The 22,242-nt window shown below is 45.4% G+C and overlaps 1 protein-coding gene across 3 annotated transcripts in view; it reads right to left on the bottom strand.

The window, feature by feature from the left end:
• LPIN1 (lipin 1) overlaps positions 1–21,853 on the bottom strand; it is a 279,658-nt gene extending 257,805 nt beyond the window's left edge. Inside the window, exon 1 of one of the 3 annotated variants that reach the window (XM_075341117.1) lies at positions 21,625–21,853. In XM_075341117.1, coding sequence (XP_075197232.1) covers positions 21,625–21,756 — 132 coding nt within the window. In that variant the 5' untranslated portion in view covers positions 21,757–21,853. The remainder of the gene's footprint in view (positions 1–21,624) is intronic. The other 2 variants (XM_075341123.1, XM_075341120.1) reach the window with 2 other exon arrangements.
• Between the last annotated feature and the right edge of the window lie 389 nt (positions 21,854–22,242).

Here is a 22,242-nt window from a genome sequence, read left to right as displayed (position 1 = left end):
GGGGGTGGTTCGTGCGGCGTCACAGCAACGTCACACAGCGGGCCACCAATAGAAGCAGAGGGGCGGAAAGCAGCCACATGAACCTCACTCCCACCTTGTTGCCGGAGGACACAGGAACGCTGTTGTTCGTCGTTCCCGGGGAGTCACATGTAGCGATGTGTGCTGCCTCAGGAACGACGAACAACCTGCGTCCCAAACGAGCAACGATATTTTGAAAATGAACGATGTGTCAACAATCAACTATTTGGTGAGTATTTGGGATTGTTAGCGGTCGCTCGTAAGTGTCACATGCAACAACGTCACTAACGAGGCCGGATGTGCGTCACAAATTCCATAGCCCCAGGGATTTCTCGTTAGCGATGTCGTTGCGTGTAACGGGGCCTTAAGATAGGTCTAAATCATGATAAAGTCATAATGTCATGGCCAACAGAATTACCCTATTGGATAAATAGCAATTGCTGCAGCTCTGATGGAGGGAGACGGCTTGCTGATATGTGCCGCCCCTATAGCAGTCGAACTGCTTGGATCCGGGGTTGCAATGGCTCGAGGTTCTCCGGACCCGGGGGCTTGCGGCAACTTCAAATGTAAAAGGGGGGAATTATTTACAAGGGAGAGTTCGTGACACCACCTGTGGTTCGCGGTAAGGGGAGTACCGCCGCTGCCGATGGGAGTACCCGGGGGAGATGGAATGGGGCAGCCAGATGGTGATACCTCCACAGGTAGGGGAGACCCCAGGACTCTGGAGTAAGGTGGCAGAAAGCGTTGTGCAGGCTATGCGGGCAGGCAGGCCGCAGGGTGTGCAGTGTACTCACTCAGGTTGTGTAGACGTTGGTGCAATCATTAAGCAGACTGACACAAAAGTAAACCAAGTCTCTGGGTGCCACTGCCACTCGGGGGAGTTCATCCGGGTATCCGTCCCCACTAGTACTGCTTAGTGGTCCGGAGCCTGCCTCCATGCACAAGTTGCAGATTTTCCTAAGTGACCCTTCGGCCTGAAGCTGTCAGGGTCCCGCTCGCTATATTGGTATAGTGGAGCTGTGCTCTCGATGGCTGACACTTGGGATTTCTGTAGGCCGCATAAGCTGGAAAGCCCTATCCCCCTCATTGTGTTGGTGACTTCGATCTCTGAGCTCTTGGGGAAAGTTCATAAAGAGACTATCCTCCACAGGTGAATTATCAGGTTGCGTGAAGCTACTCCCTGATCTAGGGTGCTGTACCCCGCCACGCTCGGTACCGGTCCAGTTACTGGACTTCTAGTGCCGACCGTTCTCCAAAACTAAGTCTGGGCACCCTCTCCCAATACCCTGTGACCGGGTCTCTGACTCCTCTGGTCCCAGACCACCGTCTGCGACCCAACCAAGGTCACACAGGGGGCTCCAACTCACCCAGCTCCTCACTCTCTGAGGGCTACTACTGATCTGAATTCTCCCTCTCACCAGTCTATCTGACCCCTAGGCAGGTGGCCCTTTTCCAGCTAGGCCACCCACTGGTGTGCCTGACAGGGTGTGGTGTGAGGTGTGGTTAGGATTTGAGTGCTGATAGAAGCAATACCAGTGTGTAGGAACCCAGAACCATGGAGAGTGAGTTCTGCACCAAAAGAGACAGGGGTGCAGTTCCCTGTGACACCCTGATAGAGTCAGGGGCGTCACAGATACGTGTAGTAATTCCTCTACACGGTATTCAATGACCTTTCATGTTTGTTTGTGCCTTTTTTCTTCTTGTATTCCTCCATGTTGATGATGATAAAGAAGAACAGTTTCTGTATATTCCAAGTAAAAGGGCTCATTATCCCACAATGTTTCTGTCCTGAATGAGTCTGCTGAAAGCTGAAATCTGTAACGGTCTTCTATGGTAATATGACAGGCAAGCCCCCCACCCGTCATGGTTTTTCCCAGATAAGTGGCGTCATGCTGATGTTAAGAATCTTTTTTTTCTCCTCTCTTGTAATGAGTGTCTTGCTTTTCTGAAAAGCACTTAGCCTTGCTTGGCAGAGGGGTCACTGACAGGGCTACGAGCTATCGGTAGATTTAATCTTTGTGTATTTGACCACTTATTATCCAGTGCAAACCTCATGTTACACAGTAAATATATTTTTAACCCACGGGTGAGTTTTTCATATGTTTTTAAGGTGGGAGATTGGTTAAAAATATATATATATTTTCTTACAAATTAAAAAGTCTCAACCTCCTGCTTTAAAGTCCCTGTCACACACAGAGATAAATCTGCGGCAGATCTGTGGTTGCAGTGAAATTGTGGACAATCAGTGCCAGGTTTGTGGCTGTGTACAAATGGAACAATATGTCCATGATTTCACTGCAACCACAGATCTGCCAAAGATTTATCTCTGTGTGTGACGGGGCCTTTATGGTATCAAGATTCTCAACCAGTGCGGATAATGTTAAAATGAGCTTTGCTACATTTCACACACTATTCTCTGTACTTTTACTCAGCGGCGTAGTGTGGAGGAAGCCACAAAGGTGGTTGGGCCAGGTGATAAAGACTATTGGATGCAAAATTCTGCCCTTTCAACCCCACTGATAAATTGTTATGGCACGGACCTAGGGAAGGTCCAGCGTGAGGTAAATCCACAACACTGGGAACACATTAACAACAGTGGGCCTTAATGTTAGTAAAATGGAAGATGGATACCTCCATCACTTACCTGCCACTGTACCCTGCACTCCCAGCCAGTCCTTTTACAGGTTCCTCACCTGTCACTGAGCAGTAACCGGAAGTCCTCAGAGACCCTGCAGTAAGCCCTGGCTAGTGAGTGGGAAGGTAAGGATCACTAGTCCCACCGCAGAGCTAAAATAACACACCCAGGCAAGGTAACACAGATAGGGGAGAAAACAATAACATACTAACTCCAACAACTAGGCTGCAGTCAGCCACCAGTACTGCAACCTACACAGCAAGGACTCCAGCAGCTCCTTCCACCTCCAGACCCTAAATACAAGTGGCAAAGAGAATAACCGGCACCATGTGCTGGAAGTAGAAGTTATATAAAGGGACTGGGAGTGGCCTGAAACTGGAAACAAATGGCCAGCAGTCAGAGTCAGAAGCTGCTTGCCATGGCAAGGAAAACTGACATAAACCCTTGACACACCCAAAGAAAGAAAACACGATTAATATGTAGAGTCTCAGATGATAATGAGAGACTCTAGTTCTGATCCTGTCACTTGTCTCAAAATACATAGAGACGGCCATGACATAATTGAGTCCAATTGACAAATACAAGTCATAGTGGTTGACATAAATTTGTCATTGGTTGCTGTGACCAAGATGCCAAACCACTCAGTATAATGAAGTAATTATCATCTCAGTTGATTTCTATGCAGAGCGCAGCAGCCGATGATAAACTAATCTCCACTACTGCAATCTGCAGAAGCAGTGACCAAAATGACAGAAGCTGAGCAGCTAATTAATGAAGACATGGAATCATGATTTAGTACTGTCCTCATTCATTAATAAGAACCTCCTTTTATATTATTACATGACTAGGGTATTGTAAAGTATCCCCATGCACAAATAACACAACGCTGAGTGCCGATGGAAATATACGGCCACAGCAGCCTTTATTAATAACAATTAATACATATTAAACTATTAAACCATCCTAACTCTAACTTTTCCTTGAGGAGATCCTGGATGGCCTAAACCACTTAGGAAACAGCACCAGAAACCATCCCCAATCGCACCACTCCGGCTCGGGGCTGACCATTGTCACAGTGCTGTCCCTTCCAACTTTTAACCCGTTCCCCGGGAACCGTCCCAGCTGGAACTTAACCAAAACCAAAGATAAAGGGTCAGCATACCTCCGATGTGAGCCCTTACCCCATTAACCAAGGCCATCTCTGACCTCCTCACCTCCGCTGCCATGACAAGAAATATAACCTAAAACAAGACTGTAAATATCGTATAATCACTTTAACGCTTTGTAATATACCTTTTTTTTATATAATAATCACTTAAGTCTTAACACCCTTAAATAAAGGGGCGGGTCTTCCTCCAGTCCTGGCTCCACACGAAAGGATATTCCAACGGCTCCTCCTCTTCATATAAGGTACCTTCTTTTCCTTTTCCACCCCTCTTCCAAACTTCCTTCCAATCCTATATCAGACCCCTTCACAACGTGACCTATTCAAATCCCTAATACTCCCCCCAACTTGTTGCTCAGCCCCAACCCCCACTCCTTGCTAACCCCCTCTCCTCCTTCTTCTCCTAAGTCCCAATTAACCCCATACGTGCCTGGCCTTACAAACCCCTGTCATGTCCGTTCTTCCACTAAGGCTACGCCCTCGCTCCAGCCCTTTTCTCTTTTTCTAACCCAGACTAGAGTTAAGGCTAGAGTTAGGCTTAGAGTTAAAGGGAACCTGTCCCTATAAGATTTGTCCCTATAAGTTGCGGCAACTACCAGTGGGGTCTTATATACAGCGTTCTAACATGCTGTATATAAGAGCCCAGGTCGCTGTGTAGAACATAAAAAACACTTTATAATACTCACCTAGGGGGTCGGTGTGGTACAAACTGGTCAGATGGGTGGCGCTGTTCTCCAGGACCGGCGCCTCCTCTTTCGGCCATCTTAGTCCTCCTTCTTCTGAAGCCTGGGTGCATGACGCGTCCTACGTCATACACCCTTGCCAGCATTGAGGTCCTGCGCAGGCGCACTTTGATCTGCCCTGAGCAGGGCAGATCAAAGTATTGTAGTGTGTCTGCGCAGGACCTCAATACCGGCCTGTATGCATGACGTAGGACGCGTCATGCACCCAGGCTTCAGAAGAAGGAAGACTAAGATGGCTGTATATAAGAGCCCTCTGGTGGTGGCCGCTGCTTATAGGGCCCAAATCTGGCGACAGGTTCCCTTTAAGGTTAGTTTTTAGGCTAGGTGTAGGGATAAGGTTAGGGACATGGTTAAGGATGGGACTAAAATAATAAAATAATCAAAAATATAAAAAAGCAAACAAAAAAACCCTTTGAAAAAGAGTATATTTTTTATTTTTTAACTTTTGATTTACAAAAATCAAAGAACTAGGGGTCAAAGGGCAACCTATAATTACTTCTGAATTTTTTTTTTTTATCAAAATACAATATTTTTGTCTGGGGGATAAGGGGTTCAAAACTGGACTGGTGGAATGGATGGAGGGGGTGCTAACTATTTTCAGATTAGAGGCGCAAAGTACTTGCCTAGCCCTGGGTGCTGGCAACCCACACAAAATCATTGCCTTCAAAAACTCAAGACTCAAAAGCACCAAAGAAGACGTAACACTGTATAATACTCATATATACACAGAAAAGTTCCCATGCTTATCTCGAGGATTGAGGCTACAGAGGAACAGGGATGTTTGCTTATATTAGACTTGTCTATATGGCGGAGATACGTTCTTAGCAGTGGCGTAGCTAGGGTTTCAGCTCAGGGGGGGCAAAACATCTGAGTGGGCCCCTTACCAGGTAACCATGATAACTACGGTGGAGGAGACTAATCGTGGGTATAGTGGAGCCTCAGCAGATGACACGGATATTACCACTATATGGTGACAATATAGAGGTAGATATCGGTCCTGCAGCACATACAAGAGATCACAGTGCAGTTATAGATGGTGACTTACAGCTGACGTTCTTTTGGATGGAATTGTTCACCTTTTACGTCCTTGTCGCTCATTCTATCCTGCGCACGTTTATACTTACCATTGCGGCAGGCTTCTTTTCCGGGTGTTCACTCGCCGGCTTCTGACAAGGAGAACCCGGAAGAGAAGCCTGCCACAATGGTAAGTATAAACATGCGCAGGATACAATGAGCGACGGAGACATCGCTCATGTGACTCCGTGGTATCACACCCACAGGGGGGCTTTCATATTACACAATTTTACAGCACAGGGATGGGTAGGGAGCAACTATTAGGGCAAATATGCGTCTGCTAATATGTCAGATCACATATTAGAGGTGACAGGTTCCCTTTACTTTAGGCTACATTCACATGACTGTTCCGTTTTTGCGGGCCGCAAAAAACGGTCCATTTTTTTCACGGATGCATCCGTGTGGCGTCCGTCTGACATCCGTTCCGTTCCGTATACGGTCCGTGTGTCATCCGTGTGCCTTCTGTTTTTTTTGCGGACCGCAAAAAACTGAAGCAGCAAGAAAGATAAGTAGATGAGTAGATATAGAGATGGATAGATATAGAGACGGAGAGATAGAGGGATGAATGAATGAATGAATGAATGAATAGAGGGATAGATAGATAGATAGATAGATAGATAGATAGATAGATAGATAGATAGATGAAAAAGACATATATATTGTCCCACCCCCCTGCGTATTCTAAGCTGGCACTCTTTTGTAACATTCATGTGGCACTAAAGGGTGCCTAGCCTTGTATTTAGCCAAAAAATAAATAAATAATTAAAAAAAGACGTGGGGTCCCCCCTATCTTTTGTAGCCAGCTAGGGTAAAGCAGACGGCTGCAGCCTGCAAACCATAGCTGGCAGCTTCACCTTGGCTGGTAATCCAAAACAGAGGGCACCCCATGCTGTTATTTCAAATTAAATAAATAATTTAAAACAAAAAACACGGGGTCTCCCCCCCAAATTGCATCACCAGCTAAGGTAAAGCGGACAGCTGTGGTCTGGTATTCTCAGACTAGGGAGGTCCACTGTTATTGGACATTCCCCAGCCTACAAATAGCAGGCTGCAGCCACCCCAGAAGTAGCGCATCCATTAGACGTGCCAATCCTGGCGCTTTTCCTGAACTCATCCCGTTGCCCTGGTGTGGTGGAAAATGCGGTAATATATGGGGTTGATGCCAGATGTGTAATGTCACCTGGCATCAGGCCCTGGGGTTAGTGATGTCTAGCGTCTATTAGATACCCGACATCAAACCCATAAAAAAAAAATTGGCAACAAAAAAAGTTTTATTTGAAAAAACACTCCCAAAACATTCCCTCTTTCACCAATTTATTGAAAAGAACAATCAAATCCGTGTCCGGCGTAATCCAATAAGGGGGTCCCATGACGATCCATACCATAGTCACTGTCCTAGTCAATGAAGAACAGAATGTTCCCCATTGGCTGGGAGAGTAGTACAGTGACCTGAGCTAACCTCAATAGGTCAGGCCAGGTCATTGCAGGGGATGATGAGCGCTGCTGTCAAGAGGTTAGATGAGATTATTACCTGCTGTGATGATCTCCTGCACTCCTGACGTCAGCGCTGTCACTGCCTTCCATTGCCCTCCGCGTTCTCAGTGGAACTTCTTAGATTTCTTTGGAGATATCACGTGTCCTTGGGAATTTTAATACAGACCATGCTAGTAGTCTAAAGAGGTGCATGTGCCAAATAATCCCACAAAAAAAAAAATAATTTTACAAGAAGTCATCATGAACCCTACTTGTTCCTTGCCCCATTTCCACAACTGTTTGCTCCACTCACCCTTTAGTGATATGGTGAATGGCACTTCTATATGCTTTGAGATTATCCAAACATGAATCCAATTGAATGAAGTGACCAAAGATAAATATTACCAGGGAGGAAAATATTTATTAGTGATTCTGGTGGAGTGAATGAATTGAGACAATGGAAATGTAGGGGGGTTTAGGGTTAGGCCAACCCCTGCATTCGTGTCTGGCACACTGAAGGTCTGTATAATAATTGCAAAGTGTAAATGTGGCGCCTGTGACCCGGTCAGGCGCCACTGAGTACTACACCCATGCTGGGACAGTGCTACCAGGTAATCCTAAGGGCCAGAACGAGGTGTGTACGCACAGACACATAGCAACCAGTTCCCCCACACCATTAGATGGGACCCTTGGGTAGTCTCCGGAGGGGGATAGACTTCAATTCTTATCAATGGGTGTATTGGAGGGGCTGGGAGCTAGAGTGCAGAGGTTGTCAGGAAAGTAGGAGGAGAACCAGTCTGGTAGTGGTGAGCGGCGGTTGCTAGGGGATATGCGTGTGGCCACTAGTCAGACGCTGCATGAGAGTAGTAGCCGTTAGCGGGGGAGAATGGTCACCTGGTCAGTCAGTCAGACAGACAGAGAGTCAGGACGAGGTTGCGGTGACTAGGCACGTACGGGGTACAGGTCCCCAGAGCAGACTCTGGTTTAACGACCTGCTAAACCTGCCGGTGAGGGGAACTACAGTTACTTCACCAACCACACAGAGACCGAGCCTCAGCAGCAACGCAGGGACCCATAAGGGGACAGAGCCAGAAGCCATCTCACTTGGTCCACGCTGCTGGCAAACGGGTCAAACACAGGGGAGAAAAGGCAGTTGCGACTCCCTGGATAGACCCCCATGGTACTTCAAGTCAGGGGGTTATCAGAACACAGAGTGCTATGAAGGCGAGTTAATAGGTTACCCTCCAACTGGTCTGAAGGAGCTCTGGCCCTACCTGATTATCACAGCAACACCCGGGTCAGCTCACCATAACATCTGCAGTGAGTAAAAATCACTTGAAAGACTTTTGGACTCAGCCAGAGTTATTCCGGGACCCGCTACTCTTCTCACCCGAGCCCCTGGGGCCTGCCTCACTCATGGAAGGCTACATCACCTGGCTGCAGACCCCATCAGCACCAGATTCTCATAAAACCTGCAGCGGCGGTCATCCACATCCCTGACCGGAAGTCGTGAGTGGTGTCACAACATATAAATAAAAACTGACATACCTGTTGCCATATCGAAGAAGCCCTGTGGCATCCCTGAATAGGATCAACACCCCTGGGGCGTCAAATAAATGCCTTGTGTAGAATCACCACCAGGTGGCAATGTAGCAACACGGTTGTCATAACATTTGGGTGGGCAGGAGGAGGAGGAGAGTAGAGGATATATGAGGGAAAGACAATGGGAAGGGGATAGGAGAGTCCCTGAAAAGATTTAGTATCAAGAAGCCCAATTTGATGATTCTGACCCTAAGGGTCAACCCTGCGACCGTGACATGTGGGATATGGTTCAGATTGACTAACTGCGTCCCCCAAGGAGAGGGATTTATTCCCACGGTCGGGGGTCTGGCGTTCGTATCACTTGGCTGCTGATACTCAACAAATTCCTCACTCACTGAAGGTCAGTGCTCCCTCAAGTAGAAGAGTACAGCTGGATGGCCTGGACATGGACTGGAAAGCCCTGTCGTTTGCAGTCCTTCTTACGTGTTAGTGTCCCCTGAGAGGCGACAGAAGGCGACAGAAGGTACCCAGGTGCCAGGGATACGGACTACTGCTAAATTATGTAAGAGAAGGAAGACCAAAAAGAGCCCCTATGGGAAGTGTACTGGTACCGGTGAAGCGTGGACCAAGGTAATGTGGAAGATAACAGAATATAAAGTTTGCTTGTTTGAGAAAATAAACTGTGACTGGACTTTATTTCTTGAGAAAATGAATTTGGTGATGCCTGCACTATTACGGAGTTTTCCTGTGCGTGGTGCGGCAATGGGGAGGCGAGGGGTTAATGTCAGGCTGTACTGTGACCTGTTATCTCCTGCTACCACAACTACTACCACTGCCTGCCCCATGCCCTCCACCACAGAAATATAACATTTACATACTGGTTCTTTAAGGAACTGGCCAACAAGCAAGGGGGCCCAGTGCTGGTAATCCCACCAATCCTGGGATCAAGACTTTGAAATACCAACCATGATAATATGCTAAAATGGGAATAGCCCTTTAAGTATAAAGGTAACAGGATGTATAGGGCACTCTAATCAGATATGACTTGAAATTCAACCATGAAGGCATCTAAGAACTTGTAGCTGAATGTCCCATGGGTAAATATTTCTCCAACCTGGTGAAAAAACTTTATGATGGCCCATAGTCAGCATCTGGTGAAGGTCTCTACAGAAGCCACTGGTTTCAATGCTGTTACATTTTAGTATTAGACATGTATTATAGAATTCCCTATATTTCATCTCCTTAAAATAAGTCCAGATCCAATCACCTGCAGAGAACCATCTAATACTGTAACATGGAGCCCAAACCTTACTGAACTAAAGAACTGGAGAATTAGATATGAGAAGCAAAAATTGGCACAGTCAAAAGAGCTGTGTTACATATCGCATCGCTGGTGATAGGTGGCAGACAATAACCTTGCCAGGCCTCATAAATCTTTATTAATGCAGGAAAATAGCTCCTGGCCTAAGTACTTTATCTACTCTGCTACCTTAGATGTTCTAGGCACTGATTTATCATAGTCTTTAACCCAGAAACCTGGCATAGAACGCTTTGAAAATTCCAAATATTTTTCAACTTTTGACAGTTTCACACCCATTTTGGTCAACTCAACCAAACTGGGCTCTGAGCTGGGGCTGAAAAGGGGTAGGACAGGGCGTGGTGACACCCACTCATCTAATTGATGATGAGCTGGGGCATGCCTTCCGCTATGGATTTTACTACAGTCTCTGACTGGAATAAGATTTGTTGTGAGGCGCACACTGCATATGCACCTGATTCATTAAGAAGCGTGTACCTCTTAATGAACAAGATGTGTCTTACTCCAACACGCCACCTCATCAGGCCTGACATTTTCTCACCATCTGACTTTAGAATGCTGCCTCCATTTTTTGGATTTTCTATAAGAGACTTTGGTGATAATCTTGGGGTGCTTTGCATCCAATATTGCATGAAAAGGACTGCTTTTATTTTTCTATTTATCATCTATCTGTATGGGGTCAAGGCTACACCACCTCCCTGCAGAAGCAGCCAACACACAGAAGGTTTTGTTAAATGTAATAGAATGTATCTTGTAAATGGCCACCAGGTGTCAGTGTGGTAGTGACGACTGTCCTGGCACCTGGGTAGGCAGATAAAGGGTTAATAGAAAGGAGGAGGATAGGATATATATATATATATATATATATATATATATATACATATATATATATATATATATATAGGACAGGATGTCGAAGTAGGGTAGGAGAGTCCCCAGGAGGAGATAGAGACAAGAGGCCATAATAGTTTACATATTCAAGATCCTAAGGGTCCTCCCTTTGATCCCGGACATGCGGGGTCCTGCTCTTAAGAGAACTGTTGGAACTGTGTCCCCAGAAGCGGAGTTTAGTCTGGTCGGTCGGAGTGGTGTCCGTTCTTTCCTGCATATGAAAACCCAAAGAAATCCCCTGCAAGGCTGTAGGTCAGTGAGGCCTGAACACAGAAGAGTAGGTCCTGGTCAAAACCACTAACGGAGGAGTGCTGTCGCACGTAGCCCTTCCAAAGTGCAAGCTGATTCCTGTGGGTGGGACGGATAGGCTAAAGGACTATTTGAATCAGTTTGTGCAGCGTGACATCAGACAGGAACTTGAAGGGCCTAGTAGCAGCTCATGGAGCCCAGGTGCCAGGAAAGTGGTCGGCCAATAAATTAAATGTTGAAGTGGAGTCTGGAGGAAATGAGCGGTGCCCGTGTCATGCGAGTGGAGAAGATACCTGTAATGAAGATCAGTAAAGTTCAATTGTTTAAAGAAAATACACCAGTGTCTGCTTTATTGACTCAAAGAAAGAATGGACTGTGGCGAAATCATCCCTGCAGTGGAGCGGCAACTGGGAGGCAAGGGGTAACTGAGCGGCTGCGCTGCGGCCTGGTGATCCCTGCACACACGACTACTACTTTCTCCCCATGCCGCTCTACATATCTATGCACGAACAAATATAGGCAGCACTCCAATTCAATAATTCAAAAAAAGGGGATTACAGTTATTACAGCATGTGGCGACTTATCAGTCCCATAACAGAGAAAGGTTCTGTTATGGGACTGAAATGTCACCACATGGAGTAATAACAATCCTCTTTTTTACAGTCATATGAAAAAGTTTGGGCACCCCTATTAATGTTAACCTTTTTTCTTTATAACAATTTGGGTTTTTGCAACAGCTATTTCAGTTTCATATATCTAATAACTGATGGACTGAGTAATATTTCTGGATTGTACTGTAAAAATCCGGATCCGCACGATTTCAGAGTCTGATCCGGATCCAACCCGGTCGCGGGAATCCGGCTGCACGATCCGGATCCGGGGATTTTTTTTGCTTTTCTCTCTCACTCTCTCTCTCCCCGGATCCGCTCCCCATTCACATACATGGGTCCGGATTCCGGATCAGATCCGGACTTGTTTTTTTAACCCGCGACGGATCCGCCAGACCCGGATTATTAGAAGTACAGAAGAACAGAAAATGTGCAATCTGCATTTAAACATAATTTGACCGGTGCAAAAGTATGGGCACCTCAAAATAAAAGTGACATTAATATTTTGTAGATCCTCCTTTTGCAAAAATAACAGCCTCTAGTCGCTTCCTGTAGCTTTTAATGAGTTCCTGGATCCTGGATGAAGGTATATTTGACCATTCCTGTTTACAAAACAATTCCAGTTCAGTTAAGTTTGATGGTCGCCGAGCATGGACAGCACGCCTCAAATCATCCACAGATTTTCAATGATATTCAGGTCTGGAGACTGGAATGGCCATTCCAGAACATTGTAATTGTTCCTCTGCATGAATGCCTGAGTAGATTTGGAGCAGTGTTTTGGATCATTGCCTTGCTGAAATATCCATCACCTGCGTAACTTCAACTTCGTCACTGATTCGTGCACATTATTGTCAAGAATCTGCTAATACTGAGTTGAATCCATGCGACCCTCAACTTTAACAAGATTCCCGGTGCTGGCATTGGCCACACAGCCCCAAAGCATGATGGAACCTCCACCAAATTTTACTGTGGGTAGCAAGTGCTTTTCTTGGAATGCCATGTTTTTTTGCCTCCATGCATAACGCTTTTTTGTATGACCAAACAACTCAATCTTTGTTTCATCAGTCCACAGGACCTTCTTCCAAAATGTAACTGGCTTGTCCAAATGTGCTTTTGCATACCTCAGGCGACTGTTTGTGGCGTGCTTGCAGAAACGGCTTCTTTTGCATCACTCTCCCATACAGCTTCTCCTTGTGCAAAGTGCGCTGTATTGTTGACCGATGTACATTGACACCATCTGCAGCAAGATGATGCTGCAGGTCTTTGGAGGTGGTCTGTGGATTGTCCTTGACTGTTCTCACCATTCTTCTTCTCTGCCTTTCTGATATTTTTCTTGGCCTGCCACTTATGGGCTTAACATGAACTGTACCTGTGTTCTTCCATTTCCTTACTATGTTCCTCACAGTGGAAACTGATAGTTTAAATCTCTGAGACAATTTTTTTATATCCTTCCTCTAAACAACTATGTTGAATAATCTTTGTTTTCAGATCATTTGAGAGTTGTTTTGGGGAGCCCATGATGCCGCTCTTCATAGGAGATTCAAATAGGAGAACAACAGAACAACAGAAATGCCTATAACCTTGAATGACCTCACTGCCCCACCACCGTGCGGAGCTGCCGCCCCACCACCTGCGGAGCTGCCGCCCCACCACCGTGCGGAGCTGCCGCCCCACCTACACCCCACCTACTGTCTCCTCCCCATAATCCTATAGAATGTAAGCCTGCAAGGGCAGGGCCCTCTTCCCTCTGTACTAGTCTGTCTACTGTAACTTGTATATGTATTTTGTATGTAACCCCCTTCTCATGTACAGCACCATGGAATCAATGGTGCTCTATAAATAAATAATAATAATAACTTGCAAGTGGCCACCTTAAATACCTTTTCTCATGATTGGATACACCTGCCTATGAAGTTCAAAGCTCAATGAGGTTACAAAACCCATTTAGTGCTTTAGTAAGTCAGTAAAAAGTAGTTAGGAGTGTTCAAATCAAGAAATTGATAAGGGTGCCCATACTTTTGCTCCGGTCAAATTTTGTTTAAATGCGGATTGCACATTTTCTGTTAGTACAATAAACCTCATTTCAATCCAGAAATATTACTGAGTCCATCAGTTATTAGATATATGAAACTGAAAAAGCTGTTGCAAAAACCCAAATTGTTATAAAGAAAAAAGGTTAACATTAATAGGGGTGCCCATACTTTTTCATATGACTGTACGTAATTGAATTGGAGCGCTGCTTATATTTTTTCCCTATATTATATTAGACTAGTGGGTATGTGTCTGAAAAGCCTTGCACCATTTCATATTACTATTGTGCTGCTTCATTATATTATTAAGCTATCTATCTATCTACAGTGCTGGCCAAAAGTATTGGCACCCCTGCAATTCTGTCAGATAATACTTAGTTTCTTCTTGAAAATGATTGTAATCACAAATTCTTTGTTATTATTATCTTCATTTACTTTGCTTGCAATGAAAAAACACAAAAGAGAATGAAACAAAAATCAAATTATTGATCACTTCACACAAAACTCCAAAAAAGGGGCCAAACAAAAGTATTGGCACCCGTAGGCTAAGGCGGGCTTTGCACGTTGCGACATCGCAAGCCGATGCTGCAATGTCGCGCGCGATAGTCCCCGCCCCCGAGCAGGTACGATATCTTGTGAAAATTATCGCTACGCCAGCTTCACATGTACTCACCTGCCCTGCGACCGTCGCTCTGGCCGGCGACCCGCCTCCTTCCTAAGGGGGCGGGTCGTGCGGCGTCATAGCGACGTCACACGGCAGGCGGCCAATAGCGGCGGAGGGGCGGAGATGAGCAGGATGTAAACATCCCGCCCACCTCCTTCCTTCCGCATTGTGGACGGCGGCAGGTAGGAGATGTTCCTCGCTCCTGCGGCTTCTCACACAGCGATGTGTGCTGCCGCAGGAACGAGGAACAACATCGTACCTGTCGCAGCACCGGCATTATGGAAATGTCGGAGCCTGCACCGATGATACGATAACGATGCTTTTGCGCTCGTTAATCGTATCATCTAGGATTTACACAGTACGACATCGCAAGTGACGCCGGATGTGCGTCACTTTCGATTTGACCCCACCGACATCGCACCTGCGATGTCGTAGTGTGCAAAGCCGCCCTAATACTTAGTTGCACAACCTTTAGCCAAAATAACTGCGAACAACCGCTTCCCGTAACCATCAATGAGTTTCTTACAATGCTCTGCTGGAATTTTAGACCATTCTTCTTTGGCAAACTGCTCCAGGTCCCTGAGATTTGAAGGGGGCCTTCTCCAAACTGCCATTTTGAGATCTCTCCACAGGTGTTCTATGGGATTCAGGTCTGTTATCATTGCTGGCCACTTTAGTAGTCTCCAGTGCTTTCTATTAAACCATTTTCTAGTGCTTTTTGAAGTGTGTTTTGGGTCATTCTCCTGCTGGAAGACCCATGACCTCTGAGGAAGACCCAGCTTTCTCACACTGGGCCCTACATTTTGCTGCAAAATTTGTTGGTAGTCTTCAGACTTCATAATGCCATGCACACGGTCAAGCAGTCCAGTGCCAGAGGCAACAAAGCAACCCCAAAACATCAGGGAACTTCCGCCATGTTTGACTGTAGGGACTGTGTTCTTTTCTTTGAATGCCTCTTTTCTTTTCCTGTAAACTCTATGTTGATGGCTTTTCCCAAAAAGCTCTACTTTTGTCTCATCTGACCAGAGAACATTCTTCCAAAACGTTTTAGCCTTTCTCAGGTAAGTTTTGGCAAACTCCAGCCTGGCTTTTTTATGTCTCGGGGTAAGAAGTGGGGTCTTCCTGGGTATCCTACCATGCAGTCCCTTTTCATTCAGACGCAGTCGGATAGTACGGGTTGACACTGTTGTACCCTCGGACTGCAGGGCAGCTTGAACTTGTTTGGATGTTAGTCGAGGTTCTTTATCCACCATCCGCACAATCTTGCATTGAAATCTCTCGGCAATTTTTCTTTTCCTTCCACATCTAGGGAGTTTAGCCACAGTGCCATGGGCTTTAAGCTTCTTGATGACGCTGCGCACCGTAGACACAGGAACTTTCAGGTCTTTGGAGATGTACTTGTCGCCTTGAGATTGCTCATGCTTCCTCACAATTTGCATTCTCAAGTCCTCAGACAGTTCTTTGGTCTTCTTTCTTTTCTCCGTGCTCAATGTGGTACACAAAAGGACACAGGACAGAGGTTGAGTCAACTTTAATCCATATCAACTGGCTGCAAGTGTGATTTAGTTATTGCCAGCACCTGTTAGGTGCCACAGGTAAGTTACAGGTGCTGTTAATTACACAAATTAGAGAAGCATCACATGATTTTTCAAACAGTGCCAATACTTTTGTCCACCCCCTTTTTTATGTTTGGTGTGGACAATTTTTATGACAATTTTTTTTCATTGAAGACAAATTAAATGAAGATAATAATACCAAAGAATTTGTGATTGCAATTATTTTCAAGAAGAAACTGAGTATTATCTGACAGAATTGCAGGGGTGACAATAATTTTGGCCAGCACTGTATATACACTGTGTGCAGAATTATTAGGTAAGTTGTATTTTAGAGGATTTTTTTTATTATTGATCAACAACTATGTTCTTAATCAACCCAAAAGACTCATAAATATCAAAGGTTAATATATTTGGCAGTTGGAGTGGGGTTTTTTAGATTTGGCTATCTTAGGAGGATATCTGTTTGTGCAGGTAACTATTACTGTGCAGAATTATTAGGCAACTTAATAAAAAACAAATATATTCCCATTTCACTTGTTTATTTTCACCAGGTAAACCAATATAACTGCACACAATTTAGAAATAAACATTTCTGAAATGCAAAAACAAAGCCCAAAAAACTTAGTGACCAATATAGCCACCTCTCTTTATTATGACACTCAGCAGCCTACCATCCATAGATTCTGTCAGTTGCTTGATCTGTTTACAATCAACATTGCGTGCAGCAGCCACCCCAGCCTCCAGACACTGTTCCGAGAGGTGTACTGTTTTCCCTCCCAGTAGATCTTACATTTTATGAGGGACTTCAGGTTCTCTATGGGGTTCAGAACAGGTGATCAAGGGGGCCATGTCATTATTTTATCATCTTTTAGACCTTTACTGGCCAGCCACGCTGTGGAGTAGTTGGATGCATGTAATGGAGCATTGTCCTCAGGGCCGGCGTCAGCACGCGGCATACCTGGGCAAATGCCGGGGCCCTGGAGAGCCGGGGGGGCCCACTCGGCCTCGTCAGTTCTGGTGCCCCTTGGCCGGGGCCCCCTCGCCTTAGTTCTGCTGCCCCCGGGCCGAGTTCCGCAGTCCTCGGCAGGAATCTGCAGCGCCGTCCCTTTAAGGCGCGCAGACTTCCTGGTTTGAACTTCATCTGTGGGCGGAGCTACCGACCGGCCTGCTCAGTCCCACAGATGAAGGAGTTGCAGTGCCAGCCAGCGACCCCCAGCACAGCTCTTCTCTCCGGCGCTGTGTGGGCCCCCTCTCCGGCGCTGTGTGGGCCCCCTCTCCGGCGCTGTGTGGGCCCCCTCTCCGGCGCTGTGTGGGCCCCCTCTCCGGCGCTGTGTGGGCCCCCTCTCCGGCGCTGTGTGGGCCCCCTCTCCGGCGCTGTGTGGGCCCCCTCTCCGGCGCTGTGTGGGCCCCCTCTCCACCGTGACCTGAGAGGTATGTGCCCTCCCCGCCCCCGATTTATGGGCCCTGGGGAGCTGTATGGGCTTCTCCCCCCTTAGGTGTATGCCCTGCCCCCCGGTGCTGTATGTGCTGGCCCCTGGAGCTGTGTGTGTGGGCCCCACAGAGCTACGTGTGTGTCTGTATGTATGTAGCAGAGCTATGTGTGTATGTATGTAGCAGAGCTATGTCTGTATGTATGTAGCAGAGCTATATGTGTATGTATGTAGCAGAGCTATATGTGTATGTATGTAGCAGATTCATGTATGTATGTAGCAGAGCTATGTGTGTATGTATGTAGCAGATTCATGTATGTATGTAGCAGAGCTATGTGTGTATGTATGTAGCAGATTCATGTATGTATGTAGCAGAGCTATGTATGTAGCAGAGCTATGTGTGTATGTATGTAGCAGAGCTATGTGTGTATGTATGTAGCAGAGCTATGTGTGTATGTATGTAGCAGATTCATGTATGTATGTAGCAGAGCTATGTGTGTATGTATGTAGCAGATTCATGTATGTATGTAGCAGAGCTATGTATGTAGCAGAGCTATGTGTGTATGTATGCAGCAGAGCTATGTGTGTATGTATGTAGCAGAGCTATGTGTGTATGTATATAGCAGAGCTAGGTGTGTATGTATGCAGCAGAGCTATGTGTGTATGTATGTAGCAGAGCTATGTGTGTATGTATGTAGCAGATTCATGTATGTATGTAGCAGAGCTATGTGTATGTATGTATGTAGCAGAGCTATGTATGTAGCAGAGCTATGTGTGTATGTATGTAGCAAAGCTATGTGTGTATGTATGTAGCAGAGCTATGTGTGTATGTATGTAGCAGATTCATGTATGTATGTAGCAGAGCTATGTATGTAGCAGAGCTATGTGTGTATGTATGTAGCAGAGCTATGTGTGTATGTATGTAGCAAAGCTATGTGTGTATGTATGTAGCAGAGCTATGTGTGTATGTATGTAGCAGATTCATGTATGTATGTAGCAGAGCTATGTATGTAGCAGAGCTATGTGTGTATGTATGTAGCAGAGCTATGTGTGTATGTATGTAGCAGAGCTATGTGTGTATGTATGTAGCAGAGCTATGTGTGTATGTATCCAGCAGAGCTGTGTATGTATGTAGCAGAGCTATGTGTGTATGTAGCAGAGCTATGTGTGTATGTATCCAGCAGAGCTGTGTATGTATGTAGCAGAGCTATGTGTGTATGTATGTAGCAGAGCTATGTGTGTATGTATGTAGCAGAGCTATGTGTGTATGTATCCAGCAGAGCTGTGTATGTATGTAGCAGAGCTATGTGTGTATGTAGCAGAGCTATGTGTGTATGTATGTAGCAGAGCTATGTGTGTATGTATCCAGCAGAGCTGTGTGTGTCTGTATGTATGTATCTAGCAGAGTTGTGTTGTGTGTCTGTATGTATGCATGTATGATGTGTATCTATGTATGTCAGTGTATATGACTGTATAGATATGTCAGTTCTATACGTATTTTTGTGAGTTTGTCTTTAAATATGTATATGTATGTGTACGTATGTGTGTGTCTGCGTGTGGATGGGGCCCACCGGGACTCTTCCGCCCGGGGCCCACAAAAACCTGGAGCCGGCCCTGATTGTCCTGCATGAAAATCATGTTTTTCTTGAATGATACCAACTTCTTTCTGTACCACTGCTTGAAGAAGTTGTCTTCCAGAAACTGGCAGTAGGTCTGGGAGTTGAGCTTCACTCCATCCTCAACCCAAAAAGGTCCCACAAGTTCATCTTGGATGATACCAGCCCATACCAGTACCCCACCTCCACCTTGCTGGCGTCTGAGTCGGAGTGGAGCTCCCTGCTCTTTACTGATCCAGCCTCTGGCCCGTCCATCGGGCCCATCAAGAGTCACTCTCATTTCATCAGTCCATAAAACCTTTGAAAAATCAGTCTTAACATATTTCTTGGCCCAGTCTTGACATTTTATCTTGTGTTTCTTGTTCAAAGGTGGTTGTTTTCAGCCTCCCTTACCTTGGCCATGTCCCGGAGTATGGCACACCTTGTGCTTTTTGATACTCCAGTAACGTTGCAGATCTGAAATATGGCCAAACTGGTGGTAAATGGCATCTTGGCAGCTTCACACTTGATTTTCCTCAATTCATGGGCAGTCATTTTGCACCTTTTTTGTTGAACACGCTTCTTGCGACCCTGTTGGCTATTTGCCATGAAACGCTTGATTGTTCGGTGATCACGCTTCAAAGGTTTGGCAATTTCAAGACTGCTGCATCCTTCTGCAAGACATCTCACAATTTTGGACTTTTCAGAGCCCATCAAATCTCTCTTCTGACCCATTTTGCCAAAGGAAAGGAAGTTGCCTAATAATTAAGCACACCTTATATAGGGTGTTGATGTCATTACAACACACCCCTCCTCATTACAGAGATGCACAGCACCTGATTTACTTAATTGGTAGTTGGCTCTCAAGCCCATACAATTTGGAGTAGGACAACATGTATAAAAAGTATCATGTGATCAAAATACTCATTTGCCTAATAATTCTGCACACAGTGTATCTGTTACGTCACCGCCGGAGTCTGCTCCAGCGACTTCTGCTCCGATCGCCAGGCGACACCGTGTTCCTGCCGTGGATGGTGCTGGTGATGGGAAAGAAGTTGATGCCAGCGGCACCAGTGGGCGCAGGCACCGATCATCCACTGGGCTGGGTTAGCTTGGGATCTGCAGTACCGCTGGCTGACTGTGGGTGGCATGTGTCTTCCAGCTGAAGTTGCCAGCGCTCAGCTACAGCCAATGGGAAGACACCACACCCTTCTTATTTCCTCTCCTGTCACATGATCACTGCCAGATATAGTTCTGATTTTCCTGGCTCCTGTTACGTCCTATTCTGTTGGTGATTCCTGTGTTGACTTCTGCGTGTTTTTGACTACCCTTCTGCCTTCTGTTTTTGTACCTTGCTGCCCGACCCGGATCTGACCTCTGCTACGTTTGCTCACTACGTCACTGCCTGCCGATTCTGTCCCTGTTCCTCAATTCCTGGTTTGACCCTGCCTGACTACTACTCTCATCGGACTGCAGCCTTCCACAGGTAGTGATCTCCAGGGTCCCGTGTAATTCCAAATCCCTGTATAGGGGTTAAAGGGTTTCAGGGTTCTGGGGGTCCTACTTGGTGAGTGGCTTCCCTCTAGCCTGTCCATTACATCCCATCTGAGTCTGTGGATCCATGCAGGCGTTACAGTATCTCTCTCTCTCTCTCTCTCTCTCTCTCTCTATCTATATATCTATCCATTATCTATAATCTCTTGTTACAGTGCCTTAATTTGGAGTTACATAATTATAAATAAGGACTAGTGATGGACAACATTCCTGAGATACAAAACTTTCAGTTCAAATATGAAACTTATTTTTATGATAAAAAATAGATAGATGGATGGATAGATAGAGGGATGGATAAGAGGCATTCATTACATGTGCAGGGAAGGCAATTCCGATAGCTAAACAGGACAGGGTTCTTTTCAGTTACAGTAATAATACTGTGAAATGCACAACCACAAGATGTAGTAATGGCAGCACTAAAAAAGGAGCTACATGCGTCTCTCACACTAACTGGTGTTATGTGTTATACATAATCTGGCAATAGAGAATGTAGATCTGAGAGAGAAAGGCTGAACTGAATGGACCTCGTGTCTATTTCCAAACTAAGTATAACTATGTAAAATAGATAGATAGATAGATAGATAGATAAGATTCATTCATTACATGTGCAGGAAAGACAATTCCAATAGCTAAGCAAGAAAGGGTTCTTTACAGTTACAGTAGTCATACTGTGAAATGCCTGACCACAAGAGTTAGTAATGGCACAGACTAAAAAAAGGGTTTTGTACCTTGTGTCTTTTTTTAACCTATGCAAGATAGATGGATAGATAGATAGATAGATAGATAAATATAGATAGATAGATAGATAGATAGATAGATAGATTGATAGATAGATAAATAGAGATAGATAGATGTATAATGCAATAGGTAGAACAATTAATAAATAGATATAAGATTAATAGCTATGACAGATATATACATAAATACATGTTGTTTTTTTTCTCTCTTTATCCTTGATTTACTGTTTAGTGAACAAGTTTAGGAATTCCCCAGAAACCTTTGCCAATAATAACTTTTTACAATTTCCACCAGTTACTTGGAGCAAAGCTGATCACACCAGAAAAATGAGGTTACATTACCCAAGACCAGTTGTACTCCAGGCCCAGGGGTATGCCGGCTAGCGTCAGTCGCTTCTCTAGGTGGTCTTCTGGTAGACTGTTTTCTTTTTCCAGGTCGTCTTCACACAGATCTTCTTCAGGAATAACATCCATTTTGGGTGGGCTACAATCTCCCCAGTTTTTTGCTATGGTCCAGCATTCTGCACTGAAGGAATTGACAATGAAGCCTCGGGGTGAACGTATTTACGCTGATCATGTTTGCTGGCTAATTTTACCTGCACAAGTTCTTGGAATGGCAGCTAACACAGAAATCTGAGACTGACGGCCAGCACACTCTTTCCTTACAACTGACTCTTAAAGTATTCCACTTCACTATCCGGGTCGGGTTCATACACAATGCCTGGGCCGGACGCTACATAACACTGCTGACTTTTCCTCTTTAGTCTTTCAATGAGGTCTCTAAAACCACTGAGGTCAAATAAATATCCCATGTGTATATATCATAGGCTCAGGGAGCTGCCATCAACTGTGGTATATTACAAGCCAATATATAAAGTCCAAGTAGACTTTGGTGGACTGTTGGGTCTTTATGTGTTAAGCTATTGAGAGCTGGTGGGTGACATACCCCAAGTGCGGGGT

This window comes from Anomaloglossus baeobatrachus, chromosome 3 (genome assembly GCF_048569485.1).
Source record: "Anomaloglossus baeobatrachus isolate aAnoBae1 chromosome 3, aAnoBae1.hap1, whole genome shotgun sequence".
Taxonomy (NCBI): Eukaryota; Metazoa; Chordata; class Amphibia; order Anura; family Aromobatidae; genus Anomaloglossus; species Anomaloglossus baeobatrachus.
The sequence above is the reverse complement of the archived record's forward strand: the minus strand, read 5'-3'. Positions and strand labels throughout refer to the sequence as shown.